This window comes from Anas platyrhynchos, chromosome 15 (genome assembly GCF_047663525.1).
Source record: "Anas platyrhynchos isolate ZD024472 breed Pekin duck chromosome 15, IASCAAS_PekinDuck_T2T, whole genome shotgun sequence".
In the NCBI taxonomy this organism is placed as follows: Eukaryota; Metazoa; Chordata; class Aves; order Anseriformes; family Anatidae; genus Anas; species Anas platyrhynchos.
This window is the reverse complement of record NC_092601.1, coordinates 16,011,804-16,028,350: the sequence shown is the minus strand read 5'-3', so window position 1 is coordinate 16,028,350 and position 16,547 is coordinate 16,011,804. Positions and strand designations below refer to the sequence as shown.

The following is a 16,547-nucleotide window of genomic DNA, read 5'->3' as shown; positions in this document are numbered from 1 at the left end:
AAAAATAAAAAAAAAATAAAAAAAATGGGAGGACAAGAAGACAGCAAAGAAAGAGAAAGGGTCAGTGGGCAGCAAACAAGAAAAAGATGTCAGAGCTGTAATGAGCATAAGACATAGGTGTGAGACATCACCAGACAACATAAGGCAGGGAAAAGGACTGGCAGAACAGGGAAAATACGGCAAACTACACTTTTTTTTTTTTTTTTTTTGGTGATCAAATATAGCAAGAGCTTATTCTTTCCCATGCTCTTCTTTATAATCCCAAAGGTGTGAGCTCAGCTAGTGTCCTGGGGAGAAAGACCGGTTGCACATTGCCACTTTGCAGCAGACAGGTACTTTATCCTCAACTTCAATTTCAATGCTACATTAAGACTCAGTGTGAACACTGATATCTGACAGTACAGGTCAGACCTGTCTTTTCATGTCTGTCCCCCAAACACTGAGCAAAACTAAGAAGATGAGCGATTTCCTATGAGCTATGCATACAAATATGTAATAGCATTAACTTGGTAAAATGCCGTGGTATTCTTTCATCTCATATCGCATGGGACTAAAATCTGATTTTCTAACGCTTTTTAGAAGTGAATTATAAAGAAAGAAAAGATCTTCTCTTTGGGACTGAATTGCTAAATATTGCCTGGAAGATTCTTTCAAGACTCCTTCATTACATTAATCCCTCAGAATGGGTAGTGCAAAGACTCATCCACCTGATCCTACTCATTAATGTGCCTTTTTGGTACCTTCTAGCAGCAGAGCAATTTCCTGCTGGAGGTGGAGAAGGCTATCTGAGAATTAACACACAGGAACAACCCTTCCATGTAAGAAGAAGAAAAGGTTCAGAACAATATTCAGTGCTCCAGAACAAGGTGCTTTGAAAGGGGACTCTTTTAACATTCCTAGTTACAGAGCAGGTAGTTCCTGTTTCCTTTCAAAAAGGAGACTGGTAAAAATTGTAAGTAAAGGAAAATTCTAAGCTAGATGCTCATGGTGCCTTAACGTTTAACAGGTCCAAATAACAAAGACTTCCAGCTCCTTGGTCCCAGCCCAATAACTTTAGCTTGGCTTAGGGAATGAATGTGAGATGCTGGGCACCCTATTTAATATAAGAGTTATGATGTAGTCCTTACACATACAGGCATAGGATATTTGCACTGGGTATGGACATGGAAAAGCAGAACCCTTCTTCTCCCCATCTATCAGGGAATGACAACTAAGCTAAATAAAGGCTCAGCTTATTCATTTTTTGTGGTCTTCTGCCAAACATTTGACCCAGACTCCTTGGCTTTAGCTACAGTCCCTGGGACTTCCAGATGCTGTCCTGTCCAAGCCCATGGCTGGTTAACTTCCAAAACCTGATAAGATCCAGCACTCTTTGCCCAGTAAAGCTATGGGCAAAAGCCATTTCTACCAAATTAGATAGTAAAAATATCCATGTCTTCTGCCAAACAAAATACCTATAAAGAGAGTCCATGCCGATGAAATCACAGATTCAAAGGGAGGACATTTCTAATTCCTGCAGCTCTTGAGAGTATGTGTACAGTGCAGAGACGATGTCTTACCTGTGCTGCAGTTCTTGTACTTCTTGCTCTGGCCATGCAGGACCAATGCAAACACCACCAACAGGATGAGGATCAGACTTGAGAGAGCCATCACCAGCAGAAACCACCACTCCTCATAGAAAGGGGCTTCTATTTGTGCTGAAAGAGCAAAAGACAAACAGCAACTCCTTACACTCCTTCACAATTTCCCCTTCTTCCCCACAGTGAGTGACATCCATAACAGTACTCAGTAAAGAGGTGTTCAAAGGAAATAACCTAGTCCACGTGAAAATAAGACCCTCGAAAGGCTTTCTGACACTTCTAGATATATAGGACCATACCACAGCTCCAACTTCTCCACGAGCATCTCTCAGACTTGGAGCAGTGCTGCAGAATCCCCTAGCTAAGATTATCACCAAGTGAAGGTAAGAAGGTTTCTTCCCACAGCCCAGCACACCTGTATTTCTCAGCTCCTGTGGTATGCTTAATACTCCCTGGGTCAAAGGAGCCACTAATATACTTTTCATGACCCATGGCTACTCCACTTTTTAAGAGGCTTGCCTTGCCAAAATGCTGCTCAATGGCTCTTTGAAAAATACAGCTAGTGCCAGGGAACAAGGTACATGCGAGTCAGTACCTCCGTAGTTTAAACCCCAAATTCCAACATTGACTCCTGTTCTATATGGTATTGTCAGTGACTTAAGCCAAGCCCAACATGCGGCACATTGACATTAATTCAGTTCCCTGAATTTTGTGTTATCTCAAGTCATTTCATTCCATTTGACCTCAATTGTAGGCACAAAATGATACTAACTTCCTTTTTCTAGAGTTATCTTGCCACTCTGGTTTGAAGTAGTAAGTACTATTATTTTTTTTCAGTGATATTCTCTTTGTCAGCATCCCTCAGCTCTGAGAAAAAGTGCTGCCACTGTAGCACAAATCAGCAGTTGTATATTATTTCCCTGTAGTCCGTAAGGTAGAAGAACACTCATAAGAGTGGGTGATGCCAGGAGACCAGCTTCAACCAAAATCCTCATTATCACTGAATCCAGGCACTCTTTTTCCCCACATCGTCCTGGACCCTGGATCTAAAAATGTCTGTTGTAAGCCTTACGATGTGGGCTTAAATTTGTTCCAGATCACTGGGTGTTCTGTAACAGTGAAAAGTAGCCACTGTCTTTCTTTGCTAGGAGGCCAGTCCAGGCCAACAAAGACCTAAAGGCAAACTGCACAAGCCATGCTGGGCTGAGCAGATTCAGTGCAATTTATACCTCCCTGTGTTAGCTGAAGTGGCCAGCCTAAAATACTGTATACTTTTATGACTGCGAATCTCAATGGAAACCTCTTACTTTCATGCAGCAATTTGAGATGAACACTGAAGCATCAAAAGGAGGTGAATTAAATAGTTCTGTTCAAGCGGAGAACATACAAACAAGCAGTTTATTTATAAAAAGCATCAGAAGGAGCTGCATGCCTGGCTTCAGGGGAATAATGTCTTCCAGGAAAGGAAAGATTGACATGATTACTGACCCTTTACATTGTGTTACAGCCTCTGTGAAACCACAGATAGGAAAAGCACTGACTCTTGGTGTTTGAAGTAGGTTGTCTATGCCCTTGTCCTGAAGGAGAAAAGGAAGGGTAGCACTCACACTGAAATCCATAGACAGCTCTCACAGGTTAAGTGGTTAATTGTGTAAGGACAAATGCAGCCGTGATGGCGATAGCAGCATTTGCTACTCCAGCCTGCTGGGTAATCGCTGAGTGGTGTTTATGCTTTTCACTCGAGAAGCAGAGATAAAAGCCACTCCAGAGACTGGATCATTGCCAGGTTCTCAGGACTCTCCAGAACTTTGAATCACAAAGACATTTTATCAGGTTCTTTTATTCCTCGTCTGTCTTTGCTGACACAGCAAGGATGAGACCTGTTGCTCAAAAGCAACCTGGAGCACAACCCTCTCTGCAAGGGTAAGAGGAGAACTGAGAAAAACTTTTACAAGGGCGAGCTTCCCACTTCACAAGAAGCCATCGAACTTGAACTGTCCAAACATAGCAAGCTGAGTGGAATTTGCTTTTCAAGGTGTAGAAGCTCCTTCAAGAAATCAGAGTGCTGGTTTGTTCAAAGGGATTGTGGAAACATGCTCACATAGCCCTGTTTACCAGGAATAACCACAACAGAGCAGGTGGGTGGGAAGAGTCCGTGAGCACCACCAGCAAGCTGTTGTGATGGAGGCTGGAGGTATCACAATATGCTGGAACTACCAGCACAGAGGATATCATGAATAATTTGGGGAAACTATAATTCTACATTCTTGAGAGCTAAATACAAAATAACACAGAAATTGCTTATCACAGAACCTTGGGAACAGAGAAGAAAGGAGAGTAAACAAAACAACAGACTAGGAGAGGAGGAAGAAGAAAAAGCAAACACACTGTAGACTTTATAAATTAGTCTTAGGCAAGAAATCATATATGTAAACACTCAAAAACTTCCTGAGAAGTTTGTCAAGCTTAAAAATGGCACATGACTATTTTTCCCCTTGTGAGTAAAGTATACTGTAATAACAAGCCTTGATTCACTCTGCTTTTGTCTTAAAATAAGTGAAAACAAGCTGATCTTGATGATTTATTGTAACAACAGAAACTTCATTATTTTTTCTCCTCCACCCACTAATTCCATTGGAAAAGGTAACAAAAAGCTTGATTACCTGATACTGCCACAGAGGGAACACTTGGTTCTCCATAGCCAATTTCATTGACAGCCACCACCCGAAATTCATAGGTCACACCCTGCTTGAGTCTGTCCAGGCTGACTGTGTAGGAGGTAGCGCTGCGAGGGATGTCCTTCACAAACATGTCCCACAGTCCTTCATCTGGAAAAGCGGCAAGGTGAGGAACAGCATTAACTGTGTGACTTGGCACTTCTTTCTGCTCGTGGAAAATAATTGTCATTAATTGTGTGCTTTAACCGCAGGCAGTGGACATGCTTACCTGAAGGCTGCTCAGTGATACACACAAATGTCAGATTGCCCTGCAAGACCCCATCTGTAAAAGGATTTACTCGTGACGGGGGTCTTACAACAGCCCAGATGGAAGAGTTCTCTGCTAAAATCTGCAGCAGCACCCATGGTGACCTAAGCTGGCTAGAGCAGCTGCCAGCCATCTGGGTCCCTCCTGACCAGGTATGGTTGCTGCATCTGCATGCCTGTTATTTGACAGAGCAACTAAGCCCACAACAACCTGGTATTTTAATGAGTCCTAACAGCAAAGGATTTGTCTGCTTTTTCCATTGCAAAACTGACTTCACTATCCCGGTGCATAGGTTAGGTTTGCAGACTAATGTCAGATTTGGGTCTTGGCAGGAAGCACTGTGGCCTTGCATGAACTGGTGCCTGGTGGACTGGTGCCACTGGCGTGCTGCTTGCTTCACAATATCAATATAGAGACATCCTTTTGCATGGGCTGGACTGCAGCATGGCACAGCCCACAGAGAGAGGCAGCAGGCACTGCACTTCTGTGCCATGCATTTTTAAGCAGGAATGAGTTTTTGTTTGTATTATAAAGCTCTAAAAGTTGCTGGAAACACAATGCCTTCTGCATAACTGATGAGAGTGTTTCAGTAGGGTAATCTCGATTCTCAACAGCCATACTGACATTTATCCTGATGTGCATCCTGACGAGGCACCGTTCCGGTCCCTGATCCATACGCGTAATCTTATATTCACTTGACTTCAATGGAAAGGACTTTCAACAAGATGGATGCTGTTACCAGTAAGAACAAAACCAACTATAATTAAAGATGCCAGTCAATAATTTTGAGTGCAGGAATCAAACATTAATCTAAACAGACTGCTTTTCTATAACAACCGGTGCCCAGCACTTTTTTTTTTTTTTTTTTTTTTTTTTTTTTTTCCACTGACAAAATGGCTGTCTACACAAGGTGCCAAACTCTCAGCTAGCCTAAGCCAGCACAGCTCTTAAGGATCTGACCTGATCAGGCTTTTACTTTTAGTTATCAAAGCTGTTCAAGCAATGCCTATTTTTCTCTGTATGTCCCACAGCAATAGAAGTACAGTGATAACCTCTGCACAGATACTATTGCAGCACAGGAGCCGCCTGCTTTGAAAGAAAGCCCTCTGCACTGTGAGACTCAAGCATCAGCATGACTTCTGTAGCTTGAGGTGTTATCAAGGTAACAATAAAGCTGGAGCCAGCAGCACCACCCTTAGCGACTACTGCTGCTGTGACAATGGAAGGCCAGAATCAGTTCTCGTTTGCTTTGCGTTTACCTGCGTGTAAACTAATTGAAGTCACTGCAGCAATTCTGAAACTGTGCTGGTGTAACAGAGCAAAATTTGGCCCTCCGCCTACTTCTGTGCAACAGGGAACAAAAGCAAAGATGGCTTGATTAACACTGCAGGTGCATTTCCATGTGAATATTTTAACTTTGGCACCAGTAAATATTGGCTCTGTAATTTGTAACGTGCTGCACGTCTAGCAACGCACACATCGACTAACAGCCCCCAAACTACATCTTTTCTGATCATGAGCTTTGGCAGTCTCAGTGGATGCAAAAAGCAAGCTGAAATGTTATTGTTCCAGCTACATTGAGAAATACTGAAGAACAATAAAAATAGGTAATTTTTCTGTCATGCTTAAAATTCAGACCAATACATTATTCACCAGCATGATCAGAGTATAATGAAGTTATCATAATGTACCATTGTTATGTATTAGTTGGATATTACAATGGCTATAAAACAAGAGATAAAATATTGACTTCCCTTTTACAGGGCAATAGATGGCTAGATTATTTCTACCGCGTAAACTTACAATGTAATAAAAAGGGAGTTTGGGATTTGGTTTCTCCGAAAAGGGTGGAGTGAGGGATGCATTTTCAAAGTTGGATTGTTGCAACCACCAATACTAAGAAGACGCATCTCAGACTATAAAATATTGCCATAATTGCTAGAATTGCCTGAGCTTTCATAAACACATTTGTAAACAGCAATAAGAGAATTTGAGCCCATTGTGAATTGTCTGAAAAGCAATTTGTTTGCATTGAAAGACGCTTAAATGATGGAAGAAAAGGCAACAGTAGAAATGAAATGTTCAACGCTCATTGTCACAAACACAACTGTACACACACACACTTCCTTGCTCATTTTCTCAAACCTATCAGGGTGCACAGTGCAGAATATCAAACAGACCAAGGAAGCGTAAATTTAACCACTTGGTAAAGCTTGCAATAACTTGGTAAAACTACTCTTGAGAAGCTAGTGTGACATTTCTACCTCCCTGTCCCCTTGGCTATTGTGATGATGGTGTGAGGCAACGATGGCTGCTGGTGGATGCTTTTTTCGTGGGGATTCCTGCCTCACTGGGACTCAGCAATGCTCTGGAAAGACGGGGACATCCTTATGACTCCCCCATTGCTGACACCAAGCAAATGTTATGCGCACGGTAGTTTGCAGCTTCCCCAGCTCTGGCCAATAAGGTTTTTAATTACAGAGCTTCAGTTTATCTCATCTCCATCTGGAATATTCAGGCCTCTCTTTGTAGACAGAGATTGCAGTCAGATATATCCAAACTAAAAAAACATTTTATTTCAGTACTGAGCTCTGTAATTAAATATTGAACAAAGACTTGTGAATTCATTCACCACATCTCTTCCCCCATCCCTTAAAACTAGGTTTGCTCTAAATGTTAGAAGTTCAGCCGAGATAGAATTCATTAGAAGGTCACCTGTGATAGCAAAGATTGGCCTTTAAGTTCAGTAGAAAATCATTAGTATACTGTACACATCATTTTCCACTCAGTTTAGGGAGGAAGGATGTGCATGCCATGGCTGGGATATCAGCTGAGTATTAACTCAAGGAAACTATCAAGATAAGCCAAGTTTGCAATGCTGGACACCTGCAAGGAGGTACAAGACTCAGCCAGCCCCAGTCAGCTCCTGGTTCATGTCCTGTGCCACACAGCACAGCTGGCATTGCACTTGTGTTGGAGCAGAAGCCTTTGTGAGCAGTAACATCTGTACCCTTCTGTATTTCACATTGTCTTTCAGTGGGCTCTCAGCCTCTTAACAATGCATGGGGAGAAGACCTAAATTATGAGAGAAGTCACAACCACCTCCAACCTACCATGAGTCCAGTGTGCCCTGGACATCCTCCTGTGCAGGCAACTCACCGCCCTGGTGAGGTGTAGCCCAGGCACAGCACCCACAGGCCTGCCTGTTTTCACCAGCGATTAATCAGGGGCCAAATAAAACTGTCAGGAAGCTACAAGGGCTCCTGGCTCTGCTAACTCCAGCCGCTAACAAACGACTGTAGTGCTGCAGCCAGAAAGATGGAAAGCTGTCAGTTATTTGGGCTTAAACACCAGCCTTCCCCCTCGGAGAAAGAGGAGGGCTGTGCTGTAAAACTTTCTCCTAATTACACATTAGGTGGTTTATGAGGGGAGAAGCAGCTGAGAGTTAAGGACCAGCTGAATGCGAGTAGCATTCCTCCTACAGAGGGAAAAATTAAAATGGGGATGCATTTGTTAGAGGGCTGGATTATCATGCAAACTAACGAAAGGACAAGAATGGGAAGTGAAGGCTGACAAACTGTCAGCCTCAGCATGTTGTTTGCAAGCAGAAGAGAACCAAAGGCCCCATGGCAGATGCCGGCAATGCAGCTGCACCCTTCACTTTGAATTTACTGACTTTTGCTGGTTTGAGTCCATGTTTGACACTGCACTCCCTCATTTGTTTAAAAATAAATAGAAAAGGAAGAAAACATGAAAACATTACTCAAGACACCAGAAAGAAAACTGAAGTGAGATCTGCCCTTGGGGTGTGGGAAGCGAAAACCAGCATTTATGGGAAGGACAATCCTCACTCCAAATAGACAAGTCCTTCCCCAAAACGTCTGCCGCCTTCATGGAACTGATCAGCTGAGGGAACAAAAGCAAACACTATTCTGACTTGTCTACATCCTGAGCATATGATTTGTAGCTGATCTGAGGCCTAACCAGCCTATTCATGCCAGCCAGAGCGCTAGAAGTGTTATTATTGGAAACATATTAAGCTGCAATTAGCTCCCACTGGCCCGAAGTCATTCCCTACTTGGGGAAAAGCAAACAAACAAAACCCAAAACACATGGTGGGGAGAGAGGAAGCACAAGAGGAAACCTCTGCAGTCGTATCTTGGGTCAGAGGCTTTCCCGAGATGCCACCAGCTGTAAAACAGATTGACTGAGCATCTGCTCTGCTGCCCCACAGCTCGAGACGACCGTAGCAGGCCAATACGTGCGTGAAGGCCTACACATGCATGTGTCCTCCTGGCAGAGGGGGTCCCTAGGACACTGTGCAGAAACACCTGCTTTGTGAATAGGGGATAATTGGGAAGGAAAGCCTGAGCGGGCCTGCTCAACGCTTTGCAGGCCGCACACCTGCCATTAAAGCACAGTACAGAGAGAGGAGCCTTGGAGATGACACACAGTGGGGAAAAAGGGGGGAGACCCACCTTTCTCCACTCCCACCAACAGTGCTGGGAACTTTATTGATGTGCCATTTCTGTCTTTTGCTCTGCACATCGAAACAAAGGACATGATCTAATACCCACTTCTTAGCCAGCCTAGTCGATGTCTGGGGAGTGCTTACTATGGCAGCGACAGAGGCTGCTTAATTGCATTTCTGGTAATGCACAAGAAGCTAAACTGGAATCCATTTCTCCAGGGACAGAGGAGCTGAAGGAAAAGAAAAACAGTTCTGTTTCTGTACTGTCTTCCTCTAGCACAGATCACTGGAAAAAATATTGGTTTGCCTGCTCCATGCTGGTGTCTGAGTATATTCAAAATGCACAAGAGGTAGTCAGTCTGGTCACCTTCCATAAATCCAAGGGAGAAACGGGCAGATCAAATGAACAATCTCAGCTGCCTGCTGCCACCACTGCTAAACCCAGCAGGACGGCTAGAGCCCTGTGAAACACAGCAGGGCACTGAAAAATTCTAAGGGAAGTGACAAAAGGGGGTAGGGGCTTGCCATTTATGACAGAAAGCCACCCTCTTACTCTGATGGAAGAGCCTTGGCAGGGAGCTACAGCAGGGAAAATGAGATGATACAGCATTTAACGTTTGGGGTAATGAGGCCTATAATAGATGACACTTGAGATGTGAAATACTAAGGTAGTGGTATTGCATTTGAATATTGGCAACAAGCTAAAGCTTTTCATCTGTCTGTTCAATGCCCCTTTTTTGATCTCAGAAGGATGAATATCTTCTCCTTCCTTGATTTTATGTGAAGGGCACAAGTCAACTGCTCTTCTCTTGGACAACAAGTACTTAAAAATAAAGGTTGCTCCAAACCATGCTCTACTACCCATATAAATCAACATGCAGAAGCAAATTCTTAGAATTATATTAAAACACAAACGGCTCTGAATGGCCAGACCTGACAGGAGGAATTAGTTCTCTGTCTTTGTTAAGCTCATAATTCAGATTTCAAACTCCTCCATGCAGAGATGAGGAAGAAAAGCGGTACTGAAAGGAAGCCGACACTTGCGTGAAATAAGCAAGTGCTCCAATTAGTTCGTCTCCTCTCTTGGATCACATTTCACGCTTTCTACAGCTGCAACCAGAACTAAGGGTGAGAATCCAGCATACAAATGGCTAGTTCATTTGGTACAGCAGCATGAATAGGATTAAAATAATCTGAGGAGGAATTAAATGCCTCAACAGTCAGGTTGCAAGAGCAGGAGAATAAGACCTCTTCTGTGTGTTTCCAAGATCAGTGGAGTGGGGCCAGCTGGAATGACCCAGGGTTAATGCAGCTCAGACCTGCTTTGGAAGGACTATTTTCTTTCTACTCAAAAAGAGTGGACCACAAATCCTACATCGTTAACCATGAACTGTAAAGTGTTGGTGCACATCCAAAGGTGAGACAACCCCAGAAACATCCAATCAGTTTGCAGTGCTGCAACTCACAAGTTGAATTTCAAGCTGCAAACAATCTGTACATATGGTACAGGTTTCCCCCCAGAACAAATTTACTCTAAAAATTGTGTTTGGGGAAATGTAAGCTGGTAAGAAAGCCTCAGTGAAGGGTTTTGTTTTAACTTTACCTGTTAACGTTTTTACCTGTAAACAGCGTTATTCAAATGAGAGAGGGTATTTTCTGCATACAAGGAGATAAAGGCAGAGCCAATAAGCTGATGTAAAGCAAATGCAAGCACTGGGTGTCATGCCTCTAATTCAAAAAACTCTTGATCACTCTGGGGAACTCCAGTGCTTTGAAAACGCACACATTTTCCTTCAGTTTGTTTTGGAAAAAAAAATATGTTAAATGACAGAAATTAAGAAGAAATGTTAGAACTTGCTCTGCAGTGGCCCTATCAATGGCAACTATGATTTTGCTCATTTGCAGCTTCAGTGATGATCAGAATGATTTTGTTACTGGTCTGGTTAAATGCAATTAAAATTGTTAGGTTTAAGTACAACCTTACATTTAAGACACATCCAAAAAACAGTTAGGATCCTTTATATAGTCAAACAGATAAGCGTTCACTTAATCAATATATAATCAAGCAATGTGTAGGCACCTAGAAGTAAAAAAAGGAAAGAACAAGCAGCCAACATGGATATGTCAAGTATAAATCATGTCTAATTTCCTCCTGTGACAGGGTAGCAGACCTTGTCAATAGAGGAGAAAGAACAGACATCATCTATCCTGACTTCAGCAAAGCTTTTGACATCATGACATTCAAACACGGCCTACATGAAACAAGTATCTGGTAGATGCATCAACTGCTGAAAACTGTACTTGGAGAACGGTTATCAGCATTCCCTGTCAGAGTGGAGGGAATTTATCAAGTGAGATTAAACAGGGGTCTGGCAGCATTCACTGTTTTTGTTAATGACTTGGCTACCAGAAAGTGTGTGCTTAGTAAATATGCAAGGGGTACCAAACTAGGAGAGGCTGCAAACAAGCTGGAGAGCACACCTAAATTTAATATGATCTTCTCCAACTGGGAAAATATTTGGGGAAAAAGCAGAAAGCAGCTTCAGTAAAATGCAAATGCCAGAAGCACAGGAGCTCTGGGAAAGCACCAAAAAAAAAGCCAACGCACGGTGATGAGGGGACTCCTCTCACCCACTTATGCCCTCCCAGCAGAACAAACAGGGGAAGCCATGTGGGCATGCTGCTTCAGTTCTGGCCCTGCTATTAATGGTGATTAGCTGCTGAGTTGTGCCGCTGAAGGATAGATCTCTATCTGTGGCCCTCAAAACACAGTTTGCAAGTATTTAAAGGTCCTTGGGCATGAGAGATGCTGTAAGCATTTAAGTGAGTTTTAATTATTAACTCTATTGGTTCATCAGTTGGATGATTTACCAGTGATGTGGCACAGTGGAAACTAGAGCTCTTAGGGTAATTTTCTGTGACTATTCCTAAACAGGATAAAATCTGGTAAACCATGTAATAAATTAGCAAAGGCTTAATACTGGGTGGTGATGGCTTTCTCTCACAAAATCCCAGCAGTTTACTGGGATGACAAACAATCCCTCCACTGAAGGATGGGTTTCAGCGTGGACCAAAGGAAGGGAACCCAAAACACTAAGCTGTCCATGTTTCCCATGGCTTACCTGAGGGCCGTGCCTCTATAATGTACCCGGTTGTGGGTTTTTCTCCCGAATCTCCTTCAGTCCATTGTAGCGTCAGCCCAGAAGCAGATTTTGTCACCAGAATTTCCTGAGGGGAGCCAGGAGACCCTGGAGGATGAAATGACATGGCAAATGTGGGTGGTATCAGAGACACAGTGAGGTATTATTCATTTCTTCTAGTGACAAAGGAAAAAAATAATCCAGAAATATTGGTCAACACACATACAATATAAAACTGCTCGATAGGCTACTGGCCTAATTTTTGTACTGGTTCTAGTCCCACCAGTTACAAACACCAATGGCTAGGTTTTACAGGTGTGCCTGTTAAGAAAAAAAAATGATATAATTTGAGGGATTTTACCCTGTTAGACTATCTGGTATCACTGATCAAATAGGAGAACCAACTGTTTTGGTACACACACTGTATCAAGCAGAGAATGCTGAATTTCAGCCTCCTCTTGGCATATCAGGATATTTGCAGACATCTCCCTGTGCACAAGCCAAAGTATCAGGAGGAAACAATTGTAAATTCTTCCTGATTTTACATCCAGGAACCTCTGCTGGTTTAGGCAGAATTATTCTAGTTCTGACTCCAAAGCATAGCACTACAACCAGAATTATGAACCACGCTGTCTGGCTATAGCTTTGAATTCCCTGGGTGGCTACTTTGCGCTATGATTTATTCACACTGTTTTGTTTATTCACATCAGTCTTTTAGATTTCAGAAAAAAAAGGAGATGTGTTTTTCATGGGTAGTTGTGAAACCCACTGAATCATGCCCTGAGCTCTTGTGACTCAACTTCTCCTTGGCTTAGAAATCCATGTTAAGCCCCAAGTGCTTTATTTCCTGCTGCTGCACTGCGTTTGCATAACTTATCTAGCTCATGACATGCTTTTATGGTTCCACTTACCTTCTGCTGGCCCAGCTGTGACATTGGCTTGCAGTTCAGGTCCATAGGCAATGGTTCGGGCTTGCACTCTGAATAAATAGGTCATGCCCTTGGTGAGATCTCGGACCTTCAGCCAGCGTTGCCAGTTCCCTTTTATGTCCACAGTCACCACCTTACTGACCCCTGAAGTAGCCACAAAGATGAAAAATAAGAGAAGGTTGCAGTGAAAAAAAAAAAAAGAAAGAAAAAATTAGCTTATTACATCTAGTTGGTAAGTAAAATTATCTAACCATTTGCTAAGAAAGTATTTCTTACAATTAGAAGGAGTTTAAGTAGTGATAATAGCCAATTTTCAGCACTGATAAGTATAATTAGAGTTTAAGCTTGATAAGTGGGTACTGACAAGAAAAAAACCTTACAACACAACTGGGAAATTACCAAGAGACTACATGCAACTTCACTAATTACTCTGGGAAGAAAGGAAGAGGTAAACGAGGAGGACTGCAGCGTTGCAGATTGCTTCCTATGCAAGCATTTCTCTGCTCTTTCTTTGCCAAGTAACTTGCAATGCTGCCTTGGAGGAGGACATAAGGGAGGATGGTCTTCCCTTTGTTCTTGTCCTGGCTTCCACCATTACCAAGTGAACGCAGAATGAGGGACAAATATCTCACAGGTAACTTCTGGGTATAAATACCACTGCAAAAGGGGATGCAGTTAAAGCACTACTAATTTGAACAAGGCTAAAGTCATGACTTGTGTTTCACTCTTCCTCACTCTTTAAGAATTTTTCTTGCATGGACGAATTAAACTATAGTTTTTGCTGATATTTTCTAAGACAAAGTTAATAGGAATAATTTGATACATGAAGTATTTTACAAAACAAAAAAACATTTGAATTAACAGAGCCCTTTTGGCATTTTTTGGTCCTGTAGATGTACTAACATTTCAAACCAAAAAGATACAAAGTGGAAAAATATTTTTCCCACTTGAGAAAGCTGTCTGCTAGTTTCCTCTCCAGAAAAAATACAGAATGAAGAAGTGTTTCAATCTGAATGCTTATTTTATGCAAATCAAGATGCCTCTTTCAGTTTTTATCAGTTAAATAAAGAATAATGTCCAAGTGATTTCTGTTCAAAGTTTTCTCCAAGACAATTTATAATTCTGAGAATCTTTCCTCAGTTAACAAGGAAGCAGTAAAAGTGCTCCTTCCTTCCCTAGGTGTACTATTTCATTTCTCAGAGACAAATCATGAAGCATTTGTCATTTCAAAGTAACGTTCTGAAAAAAAAGAAGGAACTGTTAAAAAAAGGCTCCAGGGCAATTTTGTTGTCTATTATGGTGTAAAACATAACACTGTAAAGCTTAAACAATAAAAGGTCAAACAGGGAGAAGACTGCACTACAGGACAGATCACTGTTTGAAAGTTTTGCAAAATGTGCAGGTTTTATTTGGTGGCTCATGAGGAAGAAAGCAAGAGGTGTCACAATGGCAAGGAGGCTCAGCCAAGAACCACAGATGGGAGAAAAGTCAAAAGATACAGGAAAATAGTCTGGTCTGGGTGTTTTACTGTAGTGCAGAACATGAGACCTGGGGCTGGGAGGACCCTGCAGGATGTGGGGATCTGGTGGGTGGTAGTAGCCCACAAGCCCTGCTGCCTGGTGGCATTCAGCACCACTATGTGCTCCATCTTCAGTGAGTTTGGCTTTGCCTTGCCCCCTAAATAAATGAGCATGGGTTTTCTATCTTTCCAAGCAAAATGATGGCTTTGAGGGAGGGATTGCTTACCACAGAGGGAGAATAAATGTTTGATGAAAGAAAAATGTTGGCACAAGAGTAAATGGGTAGAAACTGGAGAATAAATGTAGGCAAAAATTTAGAATTGAAGGAAAAACCCTCTATAACCTCCTTGCTCGCCCCAGAAATCTTCTACAGAGGAAGAGGAGACAATGTGGAGTCAGAAAGAGCACAGGCAGAGGTGGGCAGGAGAAGAAAAGAAAACAAAGATTCTGAAGAGGTTAAATCAAATGCATTTAGAGAAAATATGACCTGACGCTTCCATACTTTCAGGGAAAAAAATGTATTCTTAAACATTGTGTAAGAATGAATCTAAGGCAGAAAATGTCCACAGAGCCTGAACCTCCTGCATACCCTGTGCACATTTCTTGGTCAAAATTAGAAATGCTTTCCGCATTAGCTCTTTGTGCTTGGATCTGCCAGCCATAAAGGCTGAAAGTGCTTTTATTCTCATGTTTTCATTCCTGAGTATAATTTTCTCAGTGCACGAGACATGGATATTCAGACAATATAGATCTTTATTCCTTACAGAAGCAGCAAATACTGGTGGTTGATATCCTCATTTCTTTGGAAAAGAGTTCAAAATGGATTGGCAATGGCTGAAATTACTCTCCCTGCTGTCACACTGCCAAAGTTGGACATACTATTGAACTACTGGCAATCTACCAGGAATACAAAAATATTAATAAGACCATCCCCAAACTGCAATCTTTTCTAATTCACCTTTGAAATCAATTTACATTTGTTTTCAGATAAATTGCCAAATTATTTTCTGTTGCTGTTCTGGCAAATGAAGGAAACATTTGTGGCCACCACATTGTTGTGGTGTAGCTTAAATCTAGTGCTGGGTTAAAAATGCTGCCTGAAAACTCTGTGTAAACAGACACGACTAAAACTCTATCACAGTTATTCTCCCCTGTCAAAAGTAGCAGTGGTACCAGTGATGACTAACACATTTGATGCCCAGGCAATCTTTGCGATAACAGAAGTGACACATGATGTTATCAGAAACACAAATGAGCCTGACGACTATTCTGGGATGGAGCCCACTCAGCAATTTTATAGTGCAACACGGGGAGACAATCAGGCACGCTCAGGCTGAGTTTCCTCTTCTCCCACACTGGGTAACAATGGCAGTAAAATGACTTTTCAAATCATGCAGAATATAGTTTATGCAAGAAAATGAGAGAGGACAGACAAAAGCTATATTCCACAATATTACAGTTTGCTGAATAGTTTTGGCAAAAGCAGAATTGTTTTACTTACCCTCTGCCACCTGGCCTCTCTTGGAAAATGGCAGAGAGCAAGTAGGAAATTGGGCAGAGATAAAAGATGCTTCAGTGCATTTCTGTCATTTTCCTATGAATATGTATGATCTTAGGTCTTTCTTACCCTGGACGGGAGCCAAAGGCTCATAGACTACTCGATAACCCTGCAGGACTCCATTCGCTGCTGTCGGCTCGCCCCAAGACACGTTGAGTGTCGTGGAAGTGATTTCAGAGAATGCCAAGAAGCTGGGAGCACTGGGTGCTGAAAGGATTACAAATATATTGAGTTGCAGCAGGCATAGTGAATCTGATATACATACGTATTATAGAACATTTTTTTCCCAGACTAAATCTAAAGGACACAAACTAAGAATGGGATTTACCAATTGGATCAAAATTTCCCAGAATCAATCATAAAT

At 42.1% G+C, this 16,547-nt stretch overlaps 1 protein-coding gene across 4 annotated transcripts in view; it reads right to left on the bottom strand.

Annotated features, from left to right (window-relative positions):
• The window catches only part of SDK1 (sidekick cell adhesion molecule 1), a 393,854-nt gene that overhangs the window by 13,828 nt on the left and 363,479 nt on the right, over positions 1 to 16,547 (bottom strand). For all 4 annotated transcript variants that reach the window (XM_038186854.2, XM_072023631.1, XM_038186853.2 and 1 more), the window contains 5 exons: positions 16,253 to 16,390; positions 13,088 to 13,249; positions 12,159 to 12,284; positions 4,244 to 4,408; positions 1,560 to 1,697 (listed from right to left, as the gene is read on the bottom strand). In XM_038186854.2, coding sequence (XP_038042782.2) covers positions 1,560 to 1,697; positions 4,244 to 4,408; positions 12,159 to 12,284; positions 13,088 to 13,249; positions 16,253 to 16,390 — 729 coding nt within the window. The remainder of the gene's footprint in view (positions 1 to 1,559; positions 1,698 to 4,243; positions 4,409 to 12,158; positions 12,285 to 13,087; positions 13,250 to 16,252; positions 16,391 to 16,547) is intronic.